Source organism: Quercus suber, unplaced genomic scaffold (assembly GCF_002906115.3).
Source record: "Quercus suber isolate HL8 unplaced genomic scaffold, Cork oak 2.0 scaffold_91, whole genome shotgun sequence".
NCBI classification, from domain to species: domain Eukaryota; kingdom Viridiplantae; phylum Streptophyta; class Magnoliopsida; order Fagales; family Fagaceae; genus Quercus; species Quercus suber.
Window position 1 is genome coordinate 1,048,077 of NW_027069556.1, and position 16,551 is coordinate 1,064,627.

The 16,551-nt window shown below is 34.4% G+C and overlaps 1 protein-coding gene and 1 pseudogene across 2 annotated transcripts; one reads left to right on the top strand and one right to left on the bottom strand.

Annotated features, from left to right (window-relative positions):
* The first annotated feature begins 1,659 nt into the window (after positions 1-1,659).
* LOC136061508 (phosphoinositide phospholipase C 2-like) lies at positions 1,660-4,340 on the top strand (annotated as a pseudogene).
* A 1,408-nt stretch (positions 4,341-5,748) lies between these two features.
* LOC111994570 (phosphoinositide phospholipase C 2) lies at positions 5,749-15,296 on the bottom strand. Of its 2 annotated transcripts, XM_065774380.1 has the most exons (6): positions 15,083-15,296; positions 14,099-14,272; positions 10,190-10,386; positions 9,359-9,494; positions 9,048-9,278; positions 5,749-8,942 (listed from the first exon to the last, which is right to left on the bottom strand). In XM_065774380.1, the coding sequence occupies exons 1-6, from the start codon at positions 15,170-15,172 to the stop codon at positions 8,754-8,756; spliced, it is 1,017 nt and encodes a 338-aa protein (XP_065630452.1). In that variant the 5' UTR covers positions 15,173-15,296; the 3' UTR covers positions 5,749-8,753. The 2 variants fall into 2 exon arrangements, with proteins under 2 accessions (XP_065630452.1, XP_065630451.1); XM_065774379.1 differs by lacking the exon at positions 15,083-15,296 and having other exon boundaries at positions 14,099-14,636.
* Positions 15,297-16,551: the final 1,255 nt, after the last annotated feature.

Sequence of the window (16,551 nt, forward strand, 5' to 3'; positions counted from 1 at the left end):
ATGGTTGTGCTGTGGTGGTTTGTGGTTGGGTTTGTGTGGTGGGTTTGTGGGCGATGGGTTTGTGGGGGTTGTTGGCTGCTGGGTGAGGTGGCTATTGGATGTTGGGTGTGGTGGCTGTTGGGTTTTGTTATACCAGTGGTGGTGTTGGCGAGTGGATGTGGTAGTGTGGCGCCGACGATGCTGTGAGAAAGAGAGAGACAGATGAGAGATGAAAAATAAAAAATTATTAAAAAATAATAAAGAAACAATATTTAAATGAAATGGTAAAAAAAAAAAATAGAAGTTTTGATATAGGATGTATTGTAAAGTGGTGTGTTATATGTTGTAAAATTGGGTTTTGAGATGGTAACTGCTAAATTTTTTAGAATCCTAGATAAAGATGCTCTAATACTCTTATACTTATAATATTTTCCCTCTTGAATTGAAGGCTTTAATGTTGAAGTCAACAATTATTTTATTAAAGTAAAAAAAATAAAATAACTATAAACAAAATGAAATTCATCACTTTATTTCATTAAAATTGAGAATTTACGTTATGATAGAATATACATATATATATATATATATATATATATAGGAAAATTACATGTTTCTAGTTAGAAATATATGACTTATGAATATTACATGTATAAAGATAGTCAAAACCCATTGATTTAATTAAGTTCAAATGCTATGTACGTAGGAAAATGTTAGACACTCACCTTGTTGACGTAGGACCCCAATAATGCATAACATGGATAGGGGTGACTCTAGGATTTTTGTCTAAGGGGTCAACAAGAAACATTATCAATCTTGCGAGCTATATCTCTTTCAATGTACACAGTTTAATAATGATTCATCCATTGATCCCTTATTTGATTGCGCAGTTCATTCTTTTTTTTTTTTTTTTTGAAAAGAGTTCATTCTTGATATGTGTTTACAATTATTTAATTTATAAGTTTACTATTCTTTAAATGTTTTAGGGATAATTACAACTTACCCACCTGTGGTTTGCTTCAAATTTAACTTACCCACCTATGGTTTCATTTTTGACACTTTACCCACCCGTAGTTCATTCCGTCTATGCTCCATAACCCACCTCTAATTACTCCGTTACTCTAACATGTTTCATCAAAAAACCAAACAAGAAATTAGATCAAACACTACTCTCCCACACACTCTCTTATGCTTGCTCATCCATTATAAACCCTTGATAATCCTAAATCTCCAAATAAATTCAAAATATTTTAATTTAAATAATAATTATTAAAATAATATTATTTTCAAATTAACCCCAAATACTAGGAAAGTAATTGATTATTAACTTGTGAACTTTCCATTTTAGAGAATTAAACGGCCACATGGAAGGACCATGAAAGTTTTCTGATTGCGTAGAGATTTTTCTTGACGATTAGATTAGTGAATTGAACTCTCTTGGCTGGTAGATGAGTTTTAATTTTCTAAGAAAGAATTAAAGGCTTAGATCTATTGGCTTTAATACCATGTTAAAGTTATTGAGTGATTGAAAGAAAAGAGAAAAGAGAAATAAAAAAAATAAAGAATTTATTGTGATTTGGCCTGACCATCTACATCTACTATAGAGAGTCCATAAATGCTATATCTTTACTATTGAAATGCTCTTTTACAATGAATTAATGTATGTTAGTTTTTTTTTTTTTTTTTTTTTTTGCTCTATTAGTAGATGTGCTTTGAGTCTCTTGGAGATTAATATCTTTAACAAATGGAAATTAAGTACAATACAGTCTAGGGTACTAACTACTAACGCCTAAGAATCTTTCTAACTCATGGTTGTGTGCATAAGGATCCTTGATCTAGGGCCGGCCCTAGGCTTAGGCCACTTAGGCCATGGCCTAGGGACCCTTACAAGAGAAAGGACCCCAAATGTTGGGGCAATAAGTGATTTCTTTTCTTAATTTTTTTTTTAAAAAAAATGCATGAGTATTGCATTTTTTGCTTCATTTTTAAAAGACACAAAAATTTAAGTATTACTAGAAATACTATGAATTTTAGTATAATGGTCTTATAAATTGTTTTGTCACCAATGACAAAAAGTAATCATCATTTTCACTCAAGTGAATTAATTAATCATATTAAAAGTGTTACAAACACATAGGTATAACTCATCCTTGAAAATTGGCTTGCAAGGAGAGGGTGTCCACGTGGGACACTAACATCATAACAAAAAGTAAGAACAATCAATTATATATATATTTTTTAAATTATAACATACAACCTTAACTAAATTGATGGTAATAAATTAAATATTATTAATGTGATATTTAATTATTAAAAAAGCCTAATAGCCTTAGGCCTCAAATTGTATTAACCTGGCCTGCTATGACCTGGGGTAGAATACTACCATTTTATACCATCTTAATGATATGATGATGATCCATTATAAAATCTTGTGATTTTCTTCTCAAGGTTTACCCAAAGAAACTTGCTCAGGGTGTACCCTAAAGGTATGCGCTTGGACTCATCTAATTATGATCCTATGCTCGGATGGTCGCATGGAGCTCAAATGGTTGCACTTAATATGCAGGTTAGACTTCTTCTTAAGACATAGTATCCATTTACATTTACTATAGAAGTTGTATATATAATCAATCATACACCTACAGCCATATATGGTTTCATACTTTCCAAGATAGATCACGGTACACCTCGCTTCAAAAAATTAGCTTGATGTATATAGAGTGTTGCATTTAGGTTTATGAAATTGAAACTGGATTGTGTCGGGCATTTTTCTAGACCTCTTCTCTAGGCCCTTATGACATTCAATAAAGGACTCACCATTCTCTACATCCAAATCACCTTAGCTTGAAGATATGATTTTATGATTGGTCAGGGCATGAAACTAAGTAATTTAGTTCTAGGAGGACATTTATAGGGATAATTTTACAGTTCTCTTATGTCCTAGGAGATCATGAACAGCTGATCAGCATGCCACAGGTGTCTGCATTAGCCAGTCTAAATGCCACGAGTCCAGAACTAACTTAGTATTGCTACTCCATGATATGGAAATTGCTCATAAGACCATATTGGTACAGTCAACTTTTTTAACAATATAGTAATGTGAATTTGTGCCTTTGAGCTGCAAAGAGGTTTGAACTTCCCAGAAGAAATAATAACATAAAACAATTTGGCAGGACAAGTTTTACACTATTCTGCTATAATCAATTATTAACTGATTACAGATCAATTGCTCATTTCATATTGTAAAAATTCAATTAATTTTCCATTCTTCATTTCTTTAAGCCTAGATACGTCCCATACTTACATGTAGAAATGCTTGCCTGTGCTCTTTTACCAACTTTTTCTCGACAGGGACATGCGAAGTTCCTTTGGATTATGAAAGGCATGTTCAGAGCCAATGGTGGTTGCGGTTATGTGAAAAAGCCTGACTTTTTATTGCCTGTAGGAGATCCAAATAAAAGGGTTTTTGATCCTAGTGCACCGCCACCAGTTCAAAATTTCTGAGGGTGTGTTGTTTAGGCAGTACTTTTACTTTATTTGGTGTGTCCTTCCTTTTCTTTAATAGCTTTGTTCATCTAAATTATCTTCATGGTAACAACCAGGTAACTGTCTACATGGGAGAAGGGTGGCATAGAGAATTCCGCCACACACACTTTGATCGATTTTCGCCACCTGACTTCTTTGTTAAAGTAACTACCTGTTTGCCATTCAGTTTATGGATCAACTTATTTAGCTTATGAATAACTTGTTAAGGACTTACTGTTTTTTAAGGTGCAGCTATGATTTTATATACTAATCATAATCTGCTATTTCATATGTTAAGAATATAAAATTGAAATTTGCTGTGTTGGTAGTATTATTCTTAGCACAATCATAAAAGAATAATAACATATCTACTAGTAGAAAATCCGAGATCCACTGATGTCTACTAAAAGAATTTAGTGCCAATAAAAATCTTCTTATGTTAATCTTAGTGTTCATCATTACCTGACTGTCTTGGTGATCTTGGAACATGAAAATGAAATAAATGTATTGACTAACTAATTTGCTCCCAGGTTGCAATTGCTGGAGTCCCAGCAGATGAAGTCAGGAGAGAAACGAAAGCAATTGAGGATGAATGGCTACCAGTATGGGATCAGAGCTTTGAGTTCGCACTGAGGGTTCCTGAATTAGCTGTTCTCCGGATTGAAGCTCTGGAGTATGACACAACAGGGGCACCTGACTTTGGGGGCCAAACATGTCTACCCATATCAGAGTTGAGAAACGGTATCCGAGCAGTTCCATTAAATGATAAGAAGGGAAACCAATACAAACATGTAAGACTTCTCATGCGATTTGAAATGAGATCTGCAAACTGATGTTTATGTTATATGTTACAAACTAAAGTTGCAGCAGAAGAACATTGTAGCCCAATATTAGCTGAACATTCTTACAAAAATAGATTTTCATGCGAGTGTTCAAACAGATTTTTATGAAACCACTTATGCATGTTCAAAACCGTTGGGTGTATATACACGCATAAGTGAATTAACTACCCAAGTTCTACATTGAATAATAACGACAAAAATGAGTAATTAAGAGCACTCATATTACTACTTGTATATAGAAAAAGTACCACATTTTAACCAATTAAGCTCAAAATCCATCCATATTGTCCATGCAAATTTTGTAAAAATACATCATTATTATCTTAGCCGTATAAATTTACATTAGCGCTATAATTTTGCATTTAGTTTTTTTTTTTTTTTTTTTTTTTTTTAATTGTATTCCAAAGATTAAGAAATGATGTGGAATATGGTTCTTAGGGCCGGCTAAATACAATTGGGCCTAAGGCAATATTTTTAAGTGGGGCCTTTGTATTTAAATATCAATCAAATAAATTTATTGAATACAAATTAAACTAATTAAGGTTAATTTGATGAATCAAAAAATAATTTTATGAATTAATACTAACCAAACAAAAGTTAATTTTATATAGAGAATAAAAATATCATGATTCAAGAATAAAATTAAAAAAAAACTTATTATGTTTTTTAAAAAAAAAGTCTTTAGATAAAACAATGCATCCAAATAAATTTTGATTTTGGTGTTAAGAAAAAATAGAGATTATTTGGCATGTAACCATGCAAATATTAGATGGGTAATGTTGACTGTGGGTCCGTGGGCCTGATAGCCTCGGTCCATCATATAGCAGGCCCAAGGCCCATGCCGAGGAGCGCAAGCTATTTCTGAGGAGAAGGGGGGAAGCCTATTCTCTTGAATCCACGCCGAGGATACCTTGTCCTCGGCCTGACAAGAGTGATTTCAGGGAGTGGCTAACCCCAAAGTAAGCTCTCACTCTCACATTTAATGCACTCAACTAACCCTCCTGGCCGCATTAATGGAGAGGTAACCCCTTGGCAGGATAACGTTGGTCAGAGTGAGCCACTTGAGTATCGATAAAGCCTCTGATGGGATGGACGACCAGAAAAAAGGCGAATAGACAATCAACAGATGGAAGCAAAGAGAGGAAGATAAAAACTATAAAAGAAGAGCTAGTAAAGCCAAAAGGAGGGGGAGAAGAAAGGCCTCCTCGGCCACAGGCCGAGGAGCATTCCCTCATTTGTAAGAAAACACTTAGCCATTTTTAAAAATAAGTTTGGGCATGGTGATCAACGGCCAGCACCTAAGCCTGTCAGCCCACTCTCTATAAATGTTTGTTTGGGCTTGTTGGGCTGAAAACCCAACACTCAATTCAAATTTTAAAAAAAAAAAAAATCTGTTTTACAAAATACAATTACTTAAGATGTCATGATTTCAGAAAAAGAAGTTTGGATTTCCAAATAACTTCAAAGTTTCAAACTGGTGCCAATTTAAATAATAATAATCAATTTAATATTATTTTAAATAAAAATTTTGTCCTCATATTTGGTATGCTCTATCCCTCTCCTGCTCTACGTCTCTCCTTGTTTTGGTCTAAGAATGGAACCTCCTTCATCACAATAGAATAGACTCATGGCCATTAAACCATCGTGCTCACATAAGTGTCAAATGCCATAAATCTATACGCATATGGCAGAGTTAGGATTTCAATTTAAAGGGAGAAAGATTAAAAGACAAGAGATTGAAAGTAAAATTAATCCAAAAAATAGCAATTCAATATTAATAACAAAATAAATAAGCAATTATATGCTAATGTAATTGTCACTCACAATCTAATATTAATGTAAACTCTAATTTATTTTTTTATACCTAGTTTTAATTTACTCAAGTACCCCCGACGTATATAGTTAATGATAATTAAATTGAGAAATTAACTTGAGTTGAATGTATAAAGTTTAATCACATAGTTTGATGATTTCTTCAAATAAATAAATAAATACAAAAGTGTTAACGGCAATATAGCTGCAAAGTTGTATACGTATCTTAACTTTTTTTTCCTCAATTAATCTAAGTAGTTAAAATTTTGGATTATAGCAAAAATTCAAAGTTTGAAACTATGAAAATGTGAAGAGATGGAAGAGAAAGATTAGTAGATGCTCTAAGGTTTCTTTTAGCAATAAGTCTAAGGTTTCTTTTAATTGTAAATAGTAGATAGTAAAATAGTGTCAATGGTAAGCCTAAATAAAAATGAATAAAAACTTGACAACTTAAAAGCCGCAAAATTTATAGTAAAAAATATTATGTACTCTTTTAGTGGTATACTTCTACAAACGTGTATAAAGGCATAAAATGTTATTTTTATTTTTAAAATTGTGGGACCTACTATCCAATCTTAATTCTTGAGTCCTTGACAGAGCATCCTCAATAAGGTTCCTAAATTGACTTTTTAGTCAAATTAGCAACCAATACTCTCAAAATGTATTGTGCAGCAAAGGAGGTAAATTAAAAAAGAAAAAAAAATTGAGTATTAGCTACAGTGATATATAGATAGCAGCTCATTGTAACTTAAAATTTAAAAAGTAAAACTAATTTTTTAATGTGTGGTGTTAAAAAAATAGTATTTTAATGTGTTAATGGTTGTAATTGTTATTTGTTGTATTGTTTATATTATTTTAATGTGTTGAATGTAAAAATAAAACTTTTGATGTTGAGTGTATTATAAAGTAGGGTGTTAAAATAGATAAAATAGTATTTTAAGTTGCTAAAAACTATATTTTTTAACTTTCTTATTGTGAATGCTCTTACCATAGGAAGAGTGAATATATGATAAAGTAAATAGATGAAAATGGTAATGGTTTTATTTATTTATTTATTATTATTATTATTATTTTAAAGCTTTATGTTAGTGCAATGTGCGAACTACTTTAAACCATAATAAAAGACCATTATTATAAGCTCAAGGGGGGTAATTGCCCCCTCTCACCTCCATCTCCAACAACTTAGATCCAGTTTTCATTATCTTACCCAAACCAAACCACCAAAACTTCAATTGACACAATCAGGCTTATCCATTTGATGCAACAACAAGGACTCGTGTGAGTCCAACCTAGGCTTATTTAATCAATTCAATAGTTACTATGAGGGAATGGAGATTCGAACCTAATTCTTAATAAAGAAGAACATGTTATTTCACTGAATTGTTAGGCTCTTAGTGCAACTTGGGCTTCTGGCTTAGTAAAGGTTTGGAGGAAACCTATTCTCATGCTCAAACTCAATGCTCCGAGTAGGTGTTTTTTTTTTTTTTTTTTTTTTTTAAATAATAATAATAATAATACAAAAAAGGTGTCATAGCGTGGCATCACAAGGTGCTGCCACGTCAACCCTAGATACACTACCAATCATGATAGTGTACTTGGCTCTGCCACATGTTGACATAGGAGTTTTACCATATCAGCCAGATATTAGTGTCATGTCACCTACTATGTCATCAACACGTAAGTATAAATACCACATCAACAACCTCAATATCTTGCAGGGCCATGTGTCAAATCTCTAGGCCACATTTGTTCATATCTACCAACATCTTGAATCACCATGTTATTGTGATTACTCTTGAGTCTACTGAGGGAAGATATGTCCTACAAACCACTTGGCACCGTGGTCTACAAATGATGTTTCCATTTGTTGACGTATATTCTAGCAATTGGTGTCATTCATCATCATCAATTATGGTCATTCACTACAATTGACATTTGTCTTGCACTTTTCTAGACTGGTCACAATATACATTCAAAACCTTATAAGCTCAAGGTTTTTAATTAAGTTTGAGAGAGGGTGTTCAAGATATATTTACCCAAGTGGCACAAAGCTATTGTGAGCCCATGTTCTAATAGATCAAAGTAAACTAACCTTATGTTATTCTAGGGTTAAACTAGAGTTCTCTACCGTATAAACATTAAGTTCATTGTAATAGAACTCTTCAATAGCAAAGATGTTGGAGTCAAGGACTTTCTCTTGAGGACATAGGTTGTCAAGCCAAACCACGTTAAATTCTTACTTCCACACTTTAATTCTCATTTCTTTTTTCAACCACAACTTTAACACCATTAATCTAGATTGCAATTATCACTAAAAAAATGAAAAAGCAAGTTTGGTTTTGGAAACAATTCTTTTCTTCGATGTTTAGTCAAATGTGAAACATGTAAGCGTTAAAAAATCTTTAGCCATATAAACAATCATGTAAACCACATAAAATCAAATAAATGCCACATATTAAAAGGAGTTAGAGGATTTAATTTTGAATAGGAAGAGATCTTACCTTTGTAGTTTTATGACCTAGAAAAGTACCCATGTCTCTGCGCGCGCGCGCACATACACATATATAGAGAGGGAGAGTATGTTACAGAAATATTTAGTCACCTGATAATAGCAGCTCCATATGTTTTTACAGCATTTTCAAGCTCTTGCTCACTCAAGCTGAGACGTCTAACTGTATTAGTATTAATCAAACAGTCATTTATTCCACCTTTGGGCTTTCCTGCATGAATGGCAATTAAACTCCTGTATTCAGGGAAAATTTGGTCTTCATCCTCATCAAGCAGCACCTGCTGACAATAAGTGGGTAGTGGGCAATTAAATAATTAATTATTTGTGCAATAATTGCATATATGGTAGCTAAGCTAACTTAGCGTACTCCATTTCATTTGTACCTTATCAGTCGCTCCAAGTTTCTTTTTGTATGTGTTTTGAGTTTGTTCCTCATCAGAAGATCCCTGCTTTTGTGAATCTTCTCTTTCCGTTGAACTCTCATCGTCAAGGTATTCCTTCGGTGGCTTAGTTGATATCAAAATTCTTCTCTTCAAAGATCCTGGTGAAGGGAAAACCTCTAAATTTTCTGCATCATTGTGATATAGCAATTCTCCAAATATTGTAATGACCATCTTCAAGAAAAAAACATGAGCAGTCATGAAAAACAGTTTTTTTAATTAAACCTTAAGAATGGAAAAGTTATTTTACTCACCTTGGCTACTTTAGCTTGGAGAGTCTGTTTCAAGTGGTCTTCAAAAGTAATCACAACAGGATATTCAGAGGCTGAAAATGCATTTTCCTTAATAGCACGCAAACATTTGTAGAGTTCCACAGGACGAGTCAGAGTCCTACAGTTCTAAAGAAAATCGATTAATTGAAGTAGAAGGGTACCTTTTTCATCTATCTAAGGTGTGAACCATGTGAAAAGAATAAGTTGGATGCATTTGAAGATAAACTTCTCAAGGGAAAAGATCTTATAGGCATGGTTTTATTTTTCTCAAACATCATGTCATTCAAGGTTCTTACTACTATTTTTGTATTTGATCTTTGCTATCAAATGGTAGACAACTTTCTAGGAATTGATGATCTTGCTTGCCTTGCATTCTTTAATTTTTTTACCAAAAAAAAAAGAAAAAAAAAAGAAAAAAAAAGAAAAGAAAAGTTGCATCGTGATATCTTGAATGTTTGCTAGGTGAATTTTGGGTTTATAAAGTAATTACAAAGAATTCCGATTACAACTAGCCATTTTGGGTATAAGGGTAAATGCCACTATACTTTTTTCTTATGTCATAACAAATGGTATTAGAGGACATTCTATGAAGTCCAAACATCTAAAGACGTAATTATAAATTTACCCTCTTTTATCTAGAGGAGGTTTATAAAGTCCATGCAAAAGCTAAACAAAAGTTTGCAAATTGTAAATTGCAAAAAGAATTTGGCAAGTATCACCAACAAAACGAAGCAGTTAGTAAAATTAAAGCAACTCTAGAGAACACCAAGTTAAAGTTGGGCACTACTTCAAATAAAAATTAAAACATCATACCCTCCGTGACGAACTTCAACATCATCTTTCTTCGAGTTTGGCCATAAATCCAGTTCAATTACTCTTACACCTCTTTTTAGTGCGTCTATGATAGGGTCGGTACTACTGTCACTACTGACTTGATTACCAGTTAAGTAGGTGTTATGGCTTGTGTATAAGAAATAATGAGCCAGTGGAGCACTCATGTCGTGGTGCACCTGGATATAAAAATAGTCTTATCTTAGATAAGGTAAAAAAAATGAACTTTGAAGTTGTTCTAACTTAAGTTCTCTAATTCAACCATCTAGTTACATTTATCAATATAACACATGGTTGAATTAAATTGTGTTTAGGGAAGGAGAACATTGTTTGTATTACTTTGGGCATTGCAATCACATATTTGAATTTAATTGAGGAACCTAAGATACAAGCACCTAAAAAACTATTCCTAAATTTTATACTAGATCGTTTTGGTTTTTCCTGAAAACTCTTGCAAGCAACTAGACATTTTCTTGTCTCTCTTTTTTCCCATGTTGAATGACATGTAACATCACTTTATTTTTTGGATGGACCGAACATTTAAGAACATTGCCCAATATAGGCCCTAAAAACATAGTCAGATCCAATTTAATATAAGGCCAGCAACAATATGGCCCATGTTACAAGTAATGACCCAAAAAGAGATGAATCGTAAAAGACTCAGGTCATGGGACAACAAAGAAAGAAAAAGTCTGATTCCAACCAAAAAAGAAAAAGAATCTGACCAAGAAAAAGATACTTTGGATAATGATGCATTGCATACACAATTTTTGGGGAGGAGAAAAGAAAAACTTAAATAAAAAAATAAAAGAATTTTGGTTGCTTCTAATGAATCACTTCGGTCCATAGTGAGAATAAAAAATTAAACAATAGATAAGTTTGGATTTGATTGGGGAAATCCTAAATTCTAGAAACCAATTTAGATCCAACTTGGATTAAAATTCTCTCTGATGATTTATTAAAAGTAACTTCAGCTATTTAAATACAACAAAGTAACGTTAAAAACCTGAAATAGTGAAGCACTTCTCCTAAACTTATGGTCACAATACAATCCAAATACAACTCAATTAACAACTTCCTATAGCTATAAACATAGTAATTCCCTACAAACATGAAATACCTAATGAGAAATCCCAATATTTTTATAGCACTTTCACAACAAATTATAAGTGTCAGGCTGTTACTGTTGGTTAAAAAAAGTAAGTTCAGAGGTGTGTTCAAATTACAACGAATAACAATCTGCTGTTTAGAATTTGTAATGAAAAATGTTATAGACGTAACACTTCTCATAACTAATAAATAATAGAAATATTATGTTCACAATATATTCATAACAAATTTTAGGTGATAGATTGTTATTTGCTGTTATTAATGGATAAGAAAATAATTTTAATGATGAATTCAAATTAAAATAAGTAACAATCTACCATTTAAAATTTGTTTTTGTAAATATTATGTACGTGCCACTTTCTATCAAATTAATGTGTATAAATAATTAACAGATGGCAGACTTTATATTCCATCGTACAAATAATTGTTGGGCTAACTGCACAATTATGTAGGCAAGAGTCATAAACTACCTAATAGGTAATTAGACATTCCCTTAAAAAAAAATAAGGCTCTGCTTGGGAGTTCATAAGGGAATAAAATGGAATGGAATGGAATGAGATGATCATAAGGGAATGGAAATGAATAGAATGGAATGGAATGTATTTAAGTAAGCGAAAGGAATGGAAAAGAATGGAATGTAATAGAATTAAATAACCTTGACTGGATGTTTTAAAATAAAGGAATGGAAATGAATCAAAATGAATGGAATGTAAGTAATTCTGTTTGGGAGCAACATGGAGGGAATGGAATGGAAACATTTTATGACAATATTACTATTAGACCCCTATTTAAAAATAAAGGGTTGAATATATAGGGGTATTTTAGGAGTTTTAGTTAAAAAAATCATTAAATCTAATTTCATTCCCTCCCATTCCTCCCAATTTCGGGGAGAATGAAAATTTGAGGTTTTAAAGGAATAGAGGAATGAGTGTTCCCTCCTACTCATTCCATTCCCTCCCACTTAAATTCTCAAACAAGAGAATGAACTTTCCATTCCCTCCATTAAAACTTTCAAACAAGAGAAGTGAAGAATATTTTAAATTTATTTTTTTTATTCATTTCTATTTAATTTCATTCCATTCTCTCCTCTTCTCCCAAGTGAAGTTAAGAGTAAATTTCATTAACTAGCGCTGTTTGCTTGGGTAAATTTCATTAACTATCTCTAAGGTTTTGGACAAATATCAAGTAAGCTCAAAACTTTTCAGTGTTTTCACTGAGCAGTGAGCACAATTTAGTCCTAAACAGTGTCAACAAGAACGTTACTCACTCTCTAACTCACTTTTCTCTCTCCTCTCTCATTCGCCGTCCCTTTCTATGAAACTGAAACCCACCACAACACACAGTGTCATCTAGACCAAAAAATAAAACCCACCATAACACATATCATCCCTAAGCCCCTTCATATATTCCACTGGATCACACATTTGATGAGCCAAGTCGTCCATCAGGTCCTCCACACCACTCCACCGCGGTGACATTCTTGAAGGTGAGTAAGAGGAGCTTGAGGGCGATTTCAATGGTGTCGATAGCGTGGCGTGGAGAGCCACGGAAGGTGTTTGATAAATTGGCAATTGCTCACTGGTAGAAGCTACAGAGGGAGGAACGGTGATCGGCGATGTTCTCAGCGAGGTTGTTGGGCAAGAGTTGCTTGCCAGTTGCCACCAGGATCTGCGTTGAATCTTGGTTTCTATACTCTATGGTTGAGGATTGGCTTGGGTATTTGTTGTGTTTGGTGCTGGGTTTGATTTGGTATTTCTCTATGGGTTGGTTTTCTTTTTTCTTTTTGAAATGGTGGTGGTGTTTTTCTGTTTGGGGGTCTCGTTGATGATGGGTTTAGGTTCGAGAAGAGTTGCGTTTTGATGAAATTTCTTTCTGGTTGTGAGTTTATGAATGGTGTGTGTAGTGTATTTCCTGTTTTAAGTGAACAATTGTTTGTGGGAATAAATTCAAACCTGGTCTCTCTTCTACTTGGATGCTGTTTGTGTTTGAATTTGGTGGTGTCCTTTCAAATCTGCATGGTTGGGTGGCTGAAATTGTTTTAGTGTGGTTTGCTTTGGCAGTGGGTTTTTGGACTCTTTTGATTTGGGTGGTTGTGAGCGTGGGTCTGCGGTGATTTGAGTTCTAATTTGTGGTTGTTTGTGGTGGTTGGCTTTGTTGCAATGGTGGTGAGGTGGTGGTTGTGGTCTCAACTAGTAGATTTGTGGGCTGTGGTGGGTTTTGTTTTTTGGTCTGAGTTAGAATGAGAGAGGGGCAAGAAGAAGCGACAAAGGAGAGAGAGTCAAGAATGGTTAACGTTCTTAAAGCCATTGAGGACCAAATTTTGATAAGGAATAAGTTGGTTTGTTTTAAAAAGTTTTGGACCGTATTTGCCTAGTTAATGAATTTTAACCAAAAAAAATAAAAACCTACCTAGTAGGCAAGTATTAAGTCCAGACAGAAACAGACAAGGAATAGCGAAATTAGATACTATATATGGTAAGATTTCAAACGGTGTAAATTCTTGAGATTACTCTTATCATTGTGTTAATAAACCAATTAAAATGTAAAAATAATTCCAAAAAAGAGAAAAAAAGAAAACTTTACCAATTAAATTATCTTATTGAAAGTGATGTAACCCACTCACGACTTATCACCCAAACAAATAAAAAATAAAAATATTAAAATTTTTGTGTCTTTAGCATCACTTATATAATAATATTCATACACATATAAAAATGATATATAATAATTTAGATCTTCTACTGCTTATAAACATGAAAATATATAAGTATAGAAGATTACCCCAAGAGGAAGGAGAGGGCCATTTTGATCATCACTCAGAAGATATCTGATAAAAATATCCAGAGTAAGACCCTTCCTTGGCAAGAATTTGAGAAGTTTGTGGCTGCTGTTGAAGATGGCCTGAGCACTGTCCTTGCTGGCATTTTGTTCTCCTTGAACCTCAATGAGGAACCTCTGCAGGTGATCAACGGTCATGATGTCATTTTCCGAATATAGTTCAAATAGGATCTTGATACTTTCCGGAGGTTCAGCCTCCCTGAGCCTGAACATTCTCTTGAAACAGAAGCAGACCTTGAAATGCTGCTTATAAGTCATTTTTTTACACAAGAGACAGGATTGAAACTTGTGGTTGTTGATGTTTCTAATGGCCTATGTTACTCCCTTGCGCTATGTTTATATTGTGAGAGAGAGGGAGAGAGAGAGAGAGAGAGAGAGAGAGAAGTTTATAATGCTTCTTGTTTCTGTGTAATATCTGTGGAGTGAAAACTTGGTTACTTCTCAAGAATGGCGTCTGGGCAAAGTGAGAATATGTTCTCATGTAAATTGATATGTAAGGAAGGTAAAACATAGCGCAATCGTTATCTCTACGAGAATCAAACTATTCTAACGCTATTATAATAATCATTATATCTACAGGAAACATGTAACTTCTTATATATTGTTGTTATAGAATTACATTAATAGACATTAACAAAAAATTTGTGTCTTAATCTAATAATAAAGAGTAATCATTAAGAAGAACTTCATAGATTGAAATGTTGAAACTATTTAAAAAAAAAAATTACATTAATAAATGTGATAATTGAATGTGACATTATAATGGTGTGTAAAAGAAGTATGTAAAGAAAGTGTGTAAATAAAACTGATACTTATCTCTTTCTTTTCTCTGGATAACAAGAAAGAGATTGCTTGTCTTGGGTTTGTGCCGTAAAGAAAGCAGAATACAAGGTTGGGAATGGTGGGGCAGGGACAGTAAACACCCACCTCTAATTCAAGAAAATAAGAACCAAGTTGCGAAAAGTAAGCTTCAAATTGAGAAGAATAAAAACTCCCACCATAACTCAATGGCCCCATATGCCCCCTGCTTTCTTTCTCTTTCACTAATCACCATACAGAAGACATCTGAAAAAGTTGGATAGAGGCAAAACTCAGCCAGAATAAATACGGGTCATATTCACTTTTGTTTTCTTGGTTGAATTCAATTCCATTCTAAAAAAAAGAGAAAATGAACGGCTTCTCCTTGTTAGACTTTTTGTCTGTACTCCATTTGATAATTGTGCCAGTAAATGTATCAACAATCACAAAGTGGCGTGTGAATATCAGTACGACATGAATATGGCCCCTTAGAGCATTTACATAACACAATGCAAAAAAAAAAAAAAAAAAAAAAAAAAAAAAAAAAAAAAAAAAAAAAAAAAAAAAAAAAAAAACTTAATTTTACACTATCCCAAAAGCACCTACATTAGTCAAGTTAAAAGTGTATAAATTTGCTAAATTGCTAATGTAGGGACCAGGTTTGGGCTCCTGATGGGTTGCGAGAGTGGACCCAAGTCCAGCTAGCCCTGCAATTAATTTGTAGAGAGCGGGGTCAAGAACTAGGCCCTAGTAAGGGGCGCAACAACCATGCGTGGTGGTTTTCAGATGAATGTGAACAATCGTGCTCCCCGGCCTTTTTCTTGGGAGCTTGCAGTTCTCAAGACTTCCTTCGCGATTGGTTACCACTGCCTCCCCTTTCTAAGAGGGGCCCCTTACATTATATACCCCTTTCCCCATTGATCCTAGCCCTATATTTGTTGAGCAACCAGGCCACTACTTGAGTACTTGTCCCATCAGCCACCTTCCCATTCCTCCTGTGGGTTGCGGCAACCAAGGCAATACTGTTCTGTAACCCCTTCCTCATTAATACGGCCAGGACGTTAGTTGTGGGCATTTAATGTGGACGTGACAGCTCGTCTTAGACTTGCTCCACTGTCGTGCTTCCATGGTTGACGTGTGGCACTTGCTCCTTCCTCCTCGGATATTCAAGAAGACCCCTTTGGATGGTGTGGTGCTTGGGTACTTCTATGGTCTCGGGTGTCCGAGGACGGAGTCGTCCTCGGACCAGCTCCTTGGGGACTAGACTTCTAACTTTTGTCCTCGGACCCTATATGCTTCCTCGGCATGGGCTTTTGGGCCTGGTTTGAAGTGGGCCGAGGCTGCCTGACTTTCTGGCCCCACAATAGCTGCTCAAAATCTTGTTGCCCGCGTCCTCGAGCGGGAAGAGGGATTTTGACATCCTCGGGCCAGCTACGTGTCTAGTCGAGTCTTGTCCCCCGTCAGTACTGGGGTCTTTTCATCTGCACAAGGCGCGTTTGCTGACACTTCGGTGCGCGTAAGGTGCCCTTCATTAAATTTAGGCGGCTCTGTGTTCCCCACGTTCAACGAGGCGACGCCAATCTAACGGTGGAGGTTCG